Source organism: Rhea americana, unplaced genomic scaffold (assembly GCF_003343005.1).
Source record: "Rhea americana isolate MKP2758 unplaced genomic scaffold, rheAme1 scaffold_98, whole genome shotgun sequence".
Taxonomy (NCBI): domain Eukaryota; kingdom Metazoa; phylum Chordata; class Aves; order Rheiformes; family Rheidae; genus Rhea; species Rhea americana.
Genome location: NW_028187177.1, coordinates 3,177,698 through 3,191,815, shown reverse-complemented (window position 1 = coordinate 3,191,815; position 14,118 = coordinate 3,177,698). Strand labels below are relative to the sequence as shown.

Sequence of the window (14,118 nt, the reverse complement as noted above, 5' to 3'; positions counted from 1 at the left end):
GGGCGCGCTGCGGCTGCGGCTGCGGCTGGGGCTGGGGGGACCAGCGGGGCGAGGGCGCTGCTCCCGCTGCAGCTCCTGCAGCAGAGGTGCCAGACTGGAAGAAGTTCAGAAGAAAGTCAGCAAACAAGCTGAAGAGTGGAATGAAAGGCCAGGGTGAGAAAATGTATCTGACAGGTCAGGAGAGCCCAGACCTGGACTTCTAGCTCTTAAAGGCTRCAATAAACACTAGAGCAGGCAAATTACTTAGGGAAAAGATATATAAATGTGTGGAACAACAGCAGGATAAATGTAGAGTATTTAAAATTAGGCTAGATACAGGCCTAGATGTTGCTGAGAAGAGTGATCTCGCCAGAGGCATGGGCTAAGCTGGTGCAGTCTCACTCTGCATCACAGAAGAGGCAGTGAGCAAGGCCAGGGACCGCCAAGGTGGTCTGTGATGGCAATACAAGCAAAGCGTGAGAAACCCCGCTCGTCGGTGCTCATCCCTTCGACAGGCAGGTATCCAATAAAGATGCACCGTTACTAGCACTTTTTGCCTGCTTTGGAGGATAGTAAACCCGTGGGTGCTGGCATTGCAACCAGCGCAGTTAAGGTGTCGCGGAGCCATGGAAGCTCCTCTCCGCTGAACCCCCCAGCCTGCCCCTTTGCCCAGCCTGCAGGCTGTGGTGGCCAAGCATCCCCGTTCAGGCTGCAAGATCTAAGAGCTCTTGCYGGCCTCCGAGCAGCTGGCACAATACGGCCTTGCTCGGAGGCCTTTGGGAGGAGGAAGCGGGTGACAGCAGAACAAATGCCCCTGCCTGCTCCTGGCTCCCTCAGCTCTTTAAACTGCAGCACAAAAGCACCGTTGTACTTCACTACCGCGGATAGATGGGCTCCTGCAGTGTTCATTCCCAAGTACAGCGGTTGCTGCCAGGTAAAGGAGAGGGGACAGAAGACCTCTGTCCTTGAGACCCCCATTGCCCCAGGAGCCCCAAGTGCTGAGGTCCCCACCACGCTCACCACTGGGAGCCCTTCACCGCCTGCGCCGGCTGGCATCTGCCGCCTTGGAGCTGCATGGGTTACCTCTAGCACAGAACGGACATTACAACCGTTTGCTGCTCCATGCCTGATGCYGTGGAGCTGTACCGTGGCTCAGGTATGTTCGTGTGGAAAATACCCTGACTCCCAAGCTCAGGACACGAGCACTCACATGTGTGAGCGCTCATAAAGGTCACAGAGAGGCAAGTTCGGAGAACCCTGTTCCTCCGCACCGGCCGCTCGCTCTCTGAGCCCTTGGAGACCGGTTTTCTGCCGGTGAGTCTCTCTCAGCAACGGCTGCTAGCCCTGCTGCTCCGAGGGGCTCTCGGTGGCACACACAGAGGCCAGCAGCACTGCACCGGGTGACAGACACCCTACCCCAGGCCCACTGCAGCACTGACCCAAAGAGCCAAGAGGCACAGCAAGACGAAGCCAACGGCTGCAGGTAAGAAAAGGCTTTTACCCTGCAGGCACCAGGAACTTACTAAGGCAAAGAAGGACTGGAGGTCCACATGGATAGTAAGCTACATCAGAGTTATTTTATTTAAAGAAAAAGTGTGTGTTTGTGTGTGTACAYGTGTGTGTGGAGGGAAAGCTTGCACTGTTGCAATTAATGGAGAAGTTTATACTCCAGACTTTAAGCAACTAGGATCAGGTCCACATCTTCTACCACTCCTTGARCTGCCTCCCATAGCACTTGGTGCTGACCCTGCAGAAAGGATGCTGGGCTGGGTTTGATGATCCCTGCTCTTCAGGGGGATGCTGGGGGATGTTATCCATGCAGAGTGGGCATCTTTTTGCAGTAAGGGCAGAGGTGGGAATGAGGGGTCAGACTGGGACACTAGCGAAGCTGCCGGAGGTGGTCGTGGCACCAAGGCAGAGCAATGAGCAGAAACCTTGCAGAAACAGGCAGGAGGCCAGTGCCTCCCACATAAAAGTCAAGGGACACAAAGTCCATCTTAGCTGCCCACCACCTCCCACCCCGTGACACCTGCAAGACCTGATTCACTTCATCATCAAAAACAGAAGTGCCCAGAATCTGTAACACACCGARACAAGTAATTACTGCTCTGACCGAGCTGCAGAACTGCCTCCAATAGCCGTTCCCACGCTAGAAAATGGCACTTTTCAGCTGCAGGGATTGCGTGGTGCAGAGCTTCACTGGCTGCTGTGGGTCCAGGGACCCCTCCACTGCCATGAACGACCACCAAAGCCAGCTCTGGGCCACGGTCAGACAGGAGACCCATGTCTGGAAGAGACTGCTTTGGTCTTGRTGGGGAAAGGCACGTGCTGCCCTTGTAACCCTGTCTGTGCAAAAGCAAAGGATGAGACCTGTTAGGGAAAAATGCTTTAATAAGGAGCTGAATGAATAATTAAGAGAAGCATTTTGATCTTTTTTCTCCACAGCAGATTGTAGCATGTCCTCCACCAGGAAGGTGCTCTGGGAGCCCTGCAGACAGCCCTTGCGTGCATCATCACTGCCTTCACCCCCTTTCCCTTGCCAGCGCACAGCCTTGGGAGGGCTCCACGATCTAAATCTTCTGTTTCTTCTCCCCGCTCTCTTGCTTACTAGTGTCTAACGACCACCTGCAAACAGAGGGCTCCTGTCCTCGTGCCTCAACTGCTGCAGCACTTACAGATTTCATCTGAGCTTCCTACCAGCTCCTGGTTCCCTTTCTGAAAACCTGCAGCTCCCCTTTTCGCTCCACTGCACTGTCCCTGCTGCAGAAGYCCTTTAATTCCTAGCTGTTTACGGTGAGCTGCATGTGTCATCTGCTCGCCCCAGTTAAAAGCAAACCATCCCTGGGTGCTGCTGCCTACTTGCGATGCTCCCTAACACCGTGAGTGGCTCGAGACACGCTATCGCATAGAGCAGACTGGCTGTGCTCGACGGGAGGCCAGTGCCGGCTGGCCGCGTGCACCTGCGTCTTGCATCACCGGAGGTTTCTCCTGTGAGTATCGGCATCTCCAGCTATGGGGGGCGGCGCTGCCAGCGCCCRAAGGGTGCGAGCGGCTGTGCCGGTACGTCCCAGCCTGGGTCTAGAAGGGCAGACGCAGGGTCTGGCCATCTCCACGCAGATGTGGGCTTATTGCCCAGTTAGCTGGGCATCGAGCACTACTCGAGGCGCTGATTTCCAGACAGGTGCCTTCACCAAGGGGAGCATTTCAAGGCAACCAAGCACTCGCTGAGCCCATCCTCTTCCTACCAGCAGCCTGCCCGTCTTATTTAAATKCAGCTTTGGCAGCTGCTCTTTTTACAGGTGCTAATTTCAGCAAAGCGTCAAGAAATCCCAGGAGACGGTGCTATTTACACGGCCCGAGGGCGGCGCGGAGCTAGGTTTTATCTGGCGTCGCCGGCATCTCAGCCCCTGTTCTCGCTTCCTCGCTCTCATGCCAAGTCCTGCGGGAAGAGGAAGGCAAGCGTGAGGGAGAGGCTTGGAGGCGCAGCCTTCGTCCTTAGCAGCCTTGCAAGGTCAGGCAGAGGGAAGGGAGCTGAGCCATTTCGGGGTGGTTCTGCTGCATCTGCAGCTTTCCTAGGAATGGGGCAGGAGTGTTTGAGGGTGAACAGCTTCAAACACCGCTTGAGACCAACCGGGCTGCGGGCAGCCTGCTCCTCGGAGGCAGAGGACRGTGACACAAGCGCTGGGCACGTGACACTGGGACACTTGCCTTTAGCCTGGGCGGGAGCTGGAGTCTTGCTGGGGGAACCTGGTCGCTGTCAGAGCCTCTGCACCTGGGCTGCCTTCGCAAAATATTGCCCCAAAGCCCAGCGTTACCTCTGAGCCTGAGCGGACAGGGTGAAGGTGGCATCTTTGTAGTATCTGGGGGCAAAGCTGTGGATAGTTTTGCATTGGGGGGGGAGCATTTCCCTCAAATGCAACCATCTGCAAAAAGCTACCCAGCATCCAAACAGCACAGGAGACAGCGGGGTCTGCAGCCGCCCACCRGAGAGCGGGGAGCCCCGAGGAGATAAACGCCCGGCCGGGGGCYGCCGCAGGGAGCGAGCAGCAAAGGGAGGCGCGAACCGAGCCCCGGTCAGTCCCGTCACTTGTTTCCCTTCAACTATTACAGACTCCTGTCGCAGCAGAGATCTGTAATGTTCTGCGTCTGCGGGCTGCCGAATGAAACTTTAACAACACGGCGCCGTCCGGGCTGCCAGCACCCCCCGGGGCATCCCGCCGGCGTCAGAGGTTTGCAAAATGACGGGTGAATGGGAAGGGGCAGGATAACAGGCGCCTGGTGCTGAGGCCACTTCCCCACCCCACGGGGAGCAATCTGCGCTGGGAAAGGTGCCGTTGGGATAATAACAACTGGGCAGGCCGAGGGACCGACAGCACTCTCAGGGTGGTTGCCAAACAAATTATTCTCCTCCAGGGCAAAAAAATATAAAAGGAAAAAATCACGTTCCTTCTATTAATGATCTCCGATACACCGCCCAGCGCGCTTCTGCGATGGAAATTACAGCAAATGAACCGTCTCGCACAGCCGTGGCTGCAGGGGCGAGGACCCACGCGCCGCGGCTCCGCGACGGAGCCCTGCCTGCAGGTCGCCGCAGCAGAGCCCGAGCCCGAGCCCCGGCTCGCTCTCCGCAGAGCAGAGCCCCGGGGCTCTGTTTAATAGCAATCGCTCGCTTTATGGATTTCCTGGCAGCCTCCCGACGCCCACGTGCAAAACTCCCCCTAGCCAGCCGGGAGAGAGGCTCCTGCCTTACAACGAAGCATGTGAAACACAGGCTGCGCGTGGGCTGCCCTCCTGCGGAGCGGCCCTGGGTGCCGGCGAGCCTCGATGGCTCACCTGCCTCCCAAAATGCAGCTTACCCTTCTCCCAGGGATGCAGCCTCCCCAGAACCCTTTCCCAGCACAAGGGAAAGGGCTTTTTTTTGGGGGGAGGGGGAAGAAAGGGGGAGTCTGCAGCACGTGCCCACTGGGGCAATGCTGGGTCACACAGGTCCAAGCAAAACTGCAGTTTTAAGTGGCAAAGGCACAGCTGGCAGCTCATAAAACACAGAGAAAAGGTCCTTACCGTAGATTAAACATTAACATGACTCAGTTGCTGCATTACAGCACGGCCATGTCTCACGGGTTGTGGGTGCCCAGTCCTCGTGCACGCCTCATTGCCTTCCGAAGAGAGCACATTTCTAGTCTGATGGATCAGAGGAAAAGTTTGAAAATGTGACTAGGGTGCCACTTCACGACTCAGAGGCAGAGTCGAAGAAGAGAGCTATTTTCAAGTCCTACGTTTTTAAGAGAATCTGTTGATATCTTTTTTTGGTCCTGTTCCTCGGGCTCCAGATGGTTGTGCTTAGAGTGACTGCAGCAGCCACCCTGTTTCCCCACATCCTCCACCAGCCCCAGGCCGGTCCCGGGCGCACGTGTGTGCGGCTCAGGCGCAGTGGCAACCACGCACGCGCTCGGGCAAGGCAGCGCTGCACATCCCGGCGCCCTCCTTGCCGGCCCCTGGGGAGCCGATGTGCCTTGGGGGCAAAGCCCCCCCCCCACCTGCCCCCCTCCCCGGGCTCCCCTGTGCGAACCGGTCGGCGCACGGCCCCAGAACCGCTGCGAGGGCTCAGCGCCGCGGTGCTCCGAGCCGGAGCCCGGGGCCTCAGCTGCCCCGGGCAATACAGGCTCAGCCCGTTGCCAGACACCCAGCTTCTCCTGCTGCCCTGGCAGGGCTCTCATCCTCCCGGAGCGCTCCAGGACAACACGCCAGCCCCGGCTGCGTCCGGCTCCCGGTCACCCGCGGCTGCGGCACCTCCGGAGGTCAAGGTGGCCGAGACCCTTCAAGGGACAGCGGGTGACAGGCCAAGTCCCAGGCTGGGATGCGCAGGGGGGATGTCTTAGGGGGCCCGGCGGGGCACAGCAGAGCCCAGAGGCGCCCTCCAGGCGAGGGAGGCGGGCGCCCGCCCGGCCCCAGCGGCCCTTCCCCGCGCTGCGCCGGCCCCTTTAAGAGCGGAAGCGAGGCCCGGGACTTTGTGAATGGCGCTGCCCGCCCCCGGCTCGCCCGCCCGCCGCGCAGCCAATCGCGGCGCCCCGAGCCTGCCGCAGCCGGCTCACGCGCCGCTCTTAAAGGCGCCGCGCCGCCGCCAGCCCTGAGCGCCAACGTGTGCAGCCCCCGGCCGCCGGGGACGCTGGCTGCAGCGCGGTCCCGGGGGGKAGACGTGCCGTGACGGTCTAGCCCCAGGGAGCGGGCACCTGCGGTGGCTGCAGCTCCCGGTCAGGTCTAGTTTCACCCCAGAGGAAGCCCAGCCGCGTGCTGTCGCGAGTCACAGCAGTTTCACAGCTACTCCTGGTCAGACGTAGCTGTGCTCTCAGAGGAACGGAGCACTGAAGCTTACAGAAGTCCCCCTGCAAAAATCCCAAATGAGATTCAGCTTGGAAAACCTGCTGCTGCACGCACGGGAAATAGCCACACGCGAGGTGCAGAGGGAGARAGGAGCTGTCAGCAACGTGCTCGCGAAGCAGCAGGCAGAGTTTGCCCCAGCTTCRGAAGCGAAACAGGCCCCAGGACCTGCACCGTGTGCTGCAGCCAGGCAGCGGGTCGTGAGCCTGGGGAAGCACCCGCAGCAAGGCACCACGCTGTCCGGGTCCGGCTTCGGCTCCAGGCACCRGCCTGCCTGAGCGCACCAGCCCAATGTGCCACCGAGGCTGCCGGACGCAGGAGTCCTTCCCTTTAGTCTCAGCACTGGAATAATTCCTTAGGAACAGCAACCCTGCAATTCCTGCAAGGTGCTGGGGGCATCTAGGGACACTCTCCAAACGGCGAGTGGGAGCGATGCTCTAAAACATGCCCACGTGATCCAGCAAAAAAAAACAAGTCTGTGCTCAAAAGCCACTTGGATAGACTTGCAAATGCCGCTGAGAGTTGAATTCTGGGAATCCCCCAGATCGGGAGGATACCGGCAGGAGTTGGGGAAGGGACGTAACGGAGAGGCACGGGAGCACGCACACAGCTGCAGGGGATGCCGCCGCAGGGGGCAGGTGACAAGGGCGAGCGCGGGTCCCCGCAGCACCGGTGCCCTGCGCGGCCCTCTGCTCCCGCAAACAACTGCTGCCCCGGCACGATCCTTGCTCTCCCGCGGCACCAGGRCGGCCCTGCGCGGTCCGGCTGCCCGGCGCGGCCGGAGCTGAGCACGAGGAGGAGCAGCGGGTGCTCCCTTAGAAAGCGGCCACGTCCGCATTCACCGGACARCTCCCAAGCCAGCGCCTGCCTCCTTCCCTTTGGGCAGACACCCCCCATCTGCCGGCGAGCGCCAAGGGTGCTGCACCCCTCGGTACTGCTCCTTCCAATCCAAAAGCCTAAAACCCTTCGCGAGCCGTTACCGCGGCTGCTCTAGCTCTACGGGTGCTGCTGCTGCCTCTGCCAGGGGAATCCTGCTCTGCGTGCAGCCCCGTGCCGTGGCGCCGGCCCCCCGCTCCCTCCAGCACCTTCCAGGTAGGAAGCAGCTGCCCCACGCGGCTCCGCAGCCAGGCGCGGCCCGTTCCTTTAAAAAACGGAGACGAAAATCCATCTGTTTTGCAGAAACGCCCCCGCGAGRTTTGTCAGCAGCCTCCGGAGAGCTCCCGGAGGGGAGTCCGGGGACGGGGGCGGAAATCGAAGCGGTGCCTGAGAGGTGGCGGCGGGTTTGTGCTGTCGGAGAGGGGCTGGTCCCTGCCCTGCCCTCGTCCCCCGCAGATGCCGGTTGGAGCTGGGAACGGAGATCAGAGCATCTCCCCCTYGGGCGCAGCAGCGCGACCAGCAAGAGCCTCGAGAAAAGCTGCGGCCGCTCAACCCCAACGCGCCCGCGGAAGCGGCAGCCGTGCCCGACCCGGCCCGCGCCAAACCCCCGCCGGCTCGTGAACGTCCTCGGCACGGTGCCCGCCGTCGCCGAGAGCTGCAAGCGGGGCAGGGCATGGAGCCGGGGCGACAGGCAGCTTCCTCGGCCCCTCTCCCGCCCGCTGCGAAAGGAGGAGGCTGCAAACAGCAGAGCCGCGGGCAGGAGCGACGGGGGTTATTTCAGGGCTGGGAAAACCTGCCTCACGCGGGSAAAGCGGAGAAGCCCATCTGCTTATCCGCGGGGAAGCGAAGGGGGGAGTCGGGCGCGCCTGTAAACACCCCCGCGTCGGGGACGCTCCCGCTCGCTGCRGCCCTCGACCCCGGCGAGCAAAGGCAGCAAAGCGCGGGCGTTCAGCGGCGCCGAGAGCGAGCCGGCAGCGCCAGGACGCAGCACGTTCCCCGCCGCGCGCGCTCGGAAAGCCACGGCGAGATACCGGCTCCTCTAGGACCCGTCGCAACGCGCCCGGACGCCCGGGGCCCGACGCAAGAGCCGACGCTCTCCAGAGCCGGGGATGTTTAGCGAGAAAACCCCTTAAAGCCCGCAGGTCTGGCTGGTCTCTGCCCCCCGTTCCAGGTTTCTGCCACCCACCCTGGAGCCACCTTCCCCTTCTCTGAGCACAGCGGACTCACCACCAGTGACCAGAAATCTGCTCCAATCCTTTAATTTAAAAAATAARCCTTTTTTCTAAAACAATCTTTCTTTTTTTTCCCAAAAAACTCCTAGGCTGTAAAAACATAGTTTGTCAAAACTCGCATTTTGACTGTTCCCTCTTCCTCAGGAGGAGGGCGCGATCCTGGCTCTGCTTTCTCCCTGAGYGTCTTCCCATCGCGTCCCTAAAGCCCCAGTCCTGCGCTTCCAGCACCCGTAAGGGCTTGGAGAAAGTTTGAAAGAGACAGAGAGAAGCAAAAGGAAAAGGAGAAATTAAGCAGAAAGGAAAAAAAAATGAACAGGGTATTACCCATTTTATTGCAGTCCAGTGCAGGAAGGAAAAYATTTATAAAAGAGAGAAAAGCAGCATTAAAATATTCATTTTTCCAACGTTTTGGAAGAAGAATTACGGCACAAACGTCGTTTCCAGCTCYGCCAAGGAAAAGGCGATTCGCGCGCAGCTGGAGACCCGGGCGGCCGCCGCCGTGCCGGTGGCTCCCGGCCCCCCGCCAGCCCCCGGCGCGTTTGCCGCGACGCTAYGGCCGAAAGGAAGACGGTCTCGGCGCCGCGCAGCCCGGGCTGGATTTGCTAAGCGCGGCGGGGGCGCGCGGAGCCTCACCTGGGGCCGGGCGCCGCGCTCGCCCACCAGCAGGCTGCAGACGCTGGCCGGCGCYGCCGTCGTCCGCGCCGTCACCCGCACCAGCCGCGGCCGGGCCCCCGCCGGCGGCCTCCGCTCGGCGTCCTGCAACGAGACGATCCTGAAACCCCGAAGGGCCGGAGCTCCTCGTCGGAGGGCGCCGGCGGGACGGGGCTTACCTCGGGGGCGCCGGCGGGCTCGGCCGCGGAGCCGCCCTGCTGCCTGGCGGTGCCGGGAGCCGGGGCCGAGCGCAGCGTCAGGTCGTAGCACTCGTGGATATCTGCAAAACAGCACCGGAGAGGTGCCCGGGAGCGCGCAGCGAGCCGCCCCGTGCMGCCTGGCCGCTTCCCCCGCTAAATCCCCTCTGCCCGGCTGGAGAGCAGCTACCGGAGCACCGCGGGCTCCTGCATCCCCGGGATCCGAGGCTGCCGCTCCGGAGCGAGCCCCGAGAGCCGGGGCGTCCCAGCCCTCGCAGGGCACCGGGAGCGGAAAAAAACCGCTTGCAGGAGGCAGAGGCTGCTCAAAGACCGGGACGTCAGCGCCAGCGCGGCGCCGGCCCGGGGGGCTTCGCGAGCGCGGAGAGGAGGCAAGTGGGGCTGGGAGGCGGCTGTTAAAAGCAAGGCGACTCCCAGAGCGAGAGCTCTTTAAACAGCCAAAGTYGCGTCCGAGCGAGAAAAGCCAAAAGAACGGTAAACACAGCCAGGTCAAGCGCAGAGCCCCGAGACGGGAGAGCTTGGGAAGAGCCTCGCGGAAGGCAGGGGAGAGCCGGAAAGCCCCGCGGGCGCCCGGGAAACGGGAAGCCTCTCGGAGCAGCTGCGGGGCCGGGATGCAAGGGCACCACCAAGAAGCCCTCCGAGAGGGAAGAGCCRCAGCGGAGAAGCTAAATTCATCTTGCACGTCTGCGCCCACCGCGGAGGAGCCCGGGGAGCCCCGCGACGGGGTTACGGCTTCCCGGGGTCCTGCCTGGCTCCTGCTCTCAGCTTTCCAAGGATTTGCAGGGAGTCCCAAACCCATCAGGCAAAACAAACTCAAGAAAAACCTGAATTCACGGCTCAGGAAATACCGGAGCTGCAAAACGCTCGAGGCCGGAAGAGTCCTCGGAGGGCAAAGAGCGGGCGAGCTCCCCGCCGGCGCCTCCGGCTCGGGCGCCGAGCCGCGACAGCCGCCGGCCACGTGCCCCGGGCAGAACCGCCGCCTCCGCAGAGCCCTGCGGCGCTCCGAGCCGCAGCCCCGGCCGGGAGCGCCGGGAAGGCAGCCCGGAGCCGGCGGAAAAGCGAGCCGAGATGCCGGTGACCCGTCGTCACGCAGCCGGACAAACGGGACTTTGTTTCAGTGCAAAAAACCACGTCGCGGCGTAACAGGATGCTGGATTGCACCCGGCTCCGCGTGGAACACGCCAAACTCCGGGAAAACCAAAACAGGATTTCCAGAGGSCGCCTCCCCCCGCCTGCCCCGGAGCTGGGCTTCGGGGGCCCCAGAAGAGCCGCCGCACGTGGAAGCGGGCGGAAAGCCGTACCGCCGGTGCTTTTCACGCGGGGCGCAGAAAACTCTCAACACCTGGCGTTTCCGGTAACCCCCGCGCGATGCATTTTGGGGTGCAATGCCGGCACGGCCAGCACTTGTCTCGGGGCGGCAGCACCTGGGCACGTACCAGCCGCGTCCATCCGGGATCCGGAAAGGCAGGGGCCGCGTTCCCGGGAGCGCGGCGCTCCGCTGGCCGAGACCTCTCCGGAGCCGGCGCGCCTGCGGCGCAGCCCTCCCTCGCCAAACCGCCCCCACCCCGCGGCTCTCACCCGGCTCCAGGCAGGAGGGGAAAAGGGCGAGCGAGGAGCACGCGCCGGCTGGCAGCGCTGCAGCATGCCAGAGCGCCCGCGGGGCAGCGCCTGCCGGCACCGCGGGACGGGGCACGCGCGGGCACGCGGGGGGAGGAAGCGATTAACGCGGGTTCCTCGTTAGGTAAACGCCTCCGGAGAAAGCTTGCCCTGGCAGCAGGAACTAACACCCGGTTGAAGCAGCGAAGAAGGGCCGGCAGCGAGGAGGACGTGCAGCTGGGCAGCGCTCCGGAGGGGTCCGGGCAGCCCCGCGCGCCGCTCGCCGCTGGGACCGTCCAGAGCCCGGGAAGGCAAGAGCGAAGCAGCTTCGGACCCACGGAACCGCGCAGCCCGCGCCGAGGGCCCGCGGAAGGAAGGGAAACCTCATTTCTCCCCCCAGGAGGCCCAGGAGCGGCGGCCCCGAGGCCGCCCGCGTCCCCCCGGGGCCTCGGGAAGCGCGTTTTCAAAGGGCAGCACGCAGCTCTCCTGAGCAAAGGCAGGAAATCTAGTTTTYCTTCGGGCTGGCCGCGAGCGTGGAAAGCAGCAGGTTGAAGCGGGTGCAGGAAGGACCGGGACCCCCGAGCAGGACCCCTTTGGGACCGTGGGCTGCGTGGTGCTGCGCAGCTCCCCAGTGACTGCGGACAAGAGCCCAGGGGTTCACACAGGCCCCCAGGCAGGATCAGGGCAGCCTTGGTCACTGCCCTGGTGTCTCCAGCAGTCAGCAGAGACCACCGGCCACAAAGCTGCAGGAACTGGAAGGAAGGGGCTTACCCAGCAAAGCCTGGAAGAGCTCGCTTTGGAAGATGTGCGAGACCTTTCCGATGGAGGCTTTCAACTCCTGCTCCTCTGGAGACCTCAGGGTGCTTTGGTATCTGGTCAGAATTTCCACCGCCCGTTCGGTGTCTGCAGAGACGACACAGGAGTAACAAGATGTTAATGCCAAAAGCTAGACACGTCATCCAGGAAGGCTTAGGGCACTGCCTTGGAGCAGCGCAAAGGGGTGGCCTAGGTAAGGCCTTCCAGCTCCAGAGTTTTGAGAGCCATCCAGTGACAAAAGTAGCCTCCTTGCACGCACTTGGAAGAGCTTAACATCTGTCTTCCTTCCTGGTGAACTTCCAGGCACACCAGTGAAGCTGGTGAGCCCAGCGAACCCCAGCTGTGAGCTGTGGACTAACCATGCTGGAAGGCAGGACTTGGGCTTTAAAGAAGGTGATTTTGCCCACYGGCTCTTTGACTCTCAGAGACTAAACCTACACTGGCTTACCGCTAGACCTTTGCGGTGCTGCACAATCTGAGTGCAACTGCCATCTCCCTGGCAGAGAAACCATTTAGGAGCTGGACCCATCCCTGCTGCACAGGGTTGTTAGTGCTACCTTGAGGAAATCTGCACAGTCTCCCATGGGGGAGCCAGGTGTCTGCAGCAAAGGTGAGAGCGGCTACGGCCTGCCCCTTTCGTCTAGTGCAAGATATTGCAAACAGCTCCGCTACGCGATGAGCAAAACCCACGTTTCCACAGGCTGAAGTGTGGGAATTGCKCCATGCCACAAGCTGGCCTGCAGTTGGCAGGAGATGGGAGCTGCCTGGTGGGTTCCTCAGGCTATGGAAAGTGYGTGGGACAAGATGCCTAAGGGAATTAGGATGGAGGGATGTTGGCCAGGCAGGGGCGCCAGGAGCTGGGATAAAGCACTACTTTGGTTAGAGACTGGGCTCCCTCATGGAGCTGGAGCTGTGGGACCACTCCTGGTCCCACCCAGAGCCGCGATCTCTCTGCAGCAGGAGAGCTCCACACTTCCCTGGGCAAACGCCCGGAGCTAACAGCCCGGCTCCGCAGATGGGAAAAGCCAGTTCTAGCCCCAGACACGGCCCATTTCTCAAACGGGGGAAAACTCCACTGGAGTTTGAGCAGCGCCAGATGCGACCCATGTCTCCCTTAGGAGGAGAGCTCCCGTGGACCTTGGGCCTGTCCCAGCCCGACCAGTGAATATTTCCCTTTGTTACCAGCAGACAAAGGGCGTCTGTGCGAGGAGGCGGGGGAGGCGTCCCGGGGGCGCCGGCGACTCATCTTTTAACCCGGGAACTCATGCAAAAACGAGGGCCTTACTCATCCCAGGGCTCGCAGMAGGGAATTCAGGTCACCGAACAAGGGGGCCTGTGTGCGCCGGGGCCGGGGCGCGTGCCACCTGCTGTCCCAGCCCTCGGTCCCCGGGCAGCGCTCGCCCCGCCGGCTCCCTGCCCGGAAGGGGAGCGGGTCCCGCCAGCGTCACCGGCCCACGGTGGGAGCAGAACGGGGACTGGCGCCTGGGGAAGCGCCACCAGCCCCTCGCGCCCAGGCGCTCCGAGCAGAGCCCTGCTCAGAACCGGCCTCCACGCCGGCTCGGGAAAGGCAGGGACTTCCCAGAGCACCAGATCCGCCAGGCTTTACGGGCATCCCAGCCTCCTATTAGCGCGGAGGGTTTCCTTTTCCCCAAGGACAGACAGTGGCTTCAGACACTGCCCAGCATCCCACGAGCCGAGTTGAGTCATCTTGGCCGGGTCATTCCCGACCTTATCAGCAGAGGCTACAGAAGCAGGTGGAGAACTGGAGCCACCACACCCACAGGCGCGGAGATCACCCGCCAGCRGCCCACCCCGCTCCACGCGGTGCAGAAAGGGTGGTGCGCGGACCTCTGCGCTGCCTGGCCCCGGGCGACGCCAGGCCGGAGCAGGGGAGCGCTGGCTGGCTCCGCACCGCCGAACCCGGGGAACCACCGCGCACCCRCTGCGGGGTGGGAGGGCACAGGAGCACCCTTCCTGCAACGCCCGCCGTCGCATCCTTCAGGAGGGAGCACGGGACGCCCACAGCCCGTCTCACCACGCCCCAAAGAGTGCAGGGAGGGCTTCGTCCCCCTTACAGGGGGGATCCCGTGGCGCCTGTAAGCTCAAGGCCACCCTCCCCACGACACCCAAGGGTGCTGMGCGCACAAGCGTCCCGCGGCTGTGCTCAGGGGCAGGCTGGCACCGGAGGGGASGTGGGGAGACCCGGCCGGCGGCCCGGGCAGAGCGCGAAGCCGGGGTGCTCGGTCCTGGGGGCGGGCAGCGGGGTGTCCCCCCGCGGGGGTCCCCGGGGAAGGGAGGGCCGGAGCGGGCTGCCGGCCGGGCGCGCAGGTGGGCAGACACCTGTTGGGCGCGGCGCGGCCGCGGTGCTCGGCGCT

General features: G+C 62.7%; 1 protein-coding gene and 1 long non-coding RNA gene across 2 annotated transcripts in view; both read right to left on the bottom strand.

Moving 5' to 3' along the window:
• The window catches only part of DLG3 (discs large MAGUK scaffold protein 3), a 62,913-nt gene extending 50,641 nt beyond the window's left edge, over positions 1-12,272 (bottom strand). Inside the window, exons 1-4 of the mRNA XM_085325529.1 lie at positions 12,192-12,272; positions 11,699-11,873; positions 9,296-9,396; positions 9,099-9,221 (exon numbers count right to left, since the gene is read on the bottom strand). Of these exons, the coding sequence (XP_085181655.1) occupies positions 9,099-9,221; positions 9,296-9,396; positions 11,699-11,873; positions 12,192-12,272 (480 nt within the window). The remainder of the gene's footprint in view (positions 1-9,098; positions 9,222-9,295; positions 9,397-11,698; positions 11,874-12,191) is intronic.
• Positions 1,554-6,329, bottom strand: LOC146584068 (uncharacterized). Its single transcript, XR_014898285.1, has 3 exons — positions 6,210-6,329; positions 5,041-5,160; positions 1,554-3,418 (listed from the first exon to the last, which is right to left on the bottom strand). It is a non-coding gene; the product is annotated as an uncharacterized LOC146584068 (long non-coding RNA).
• Positions 12,273-14,118: the final 1,846 nt, after the last annotated feature.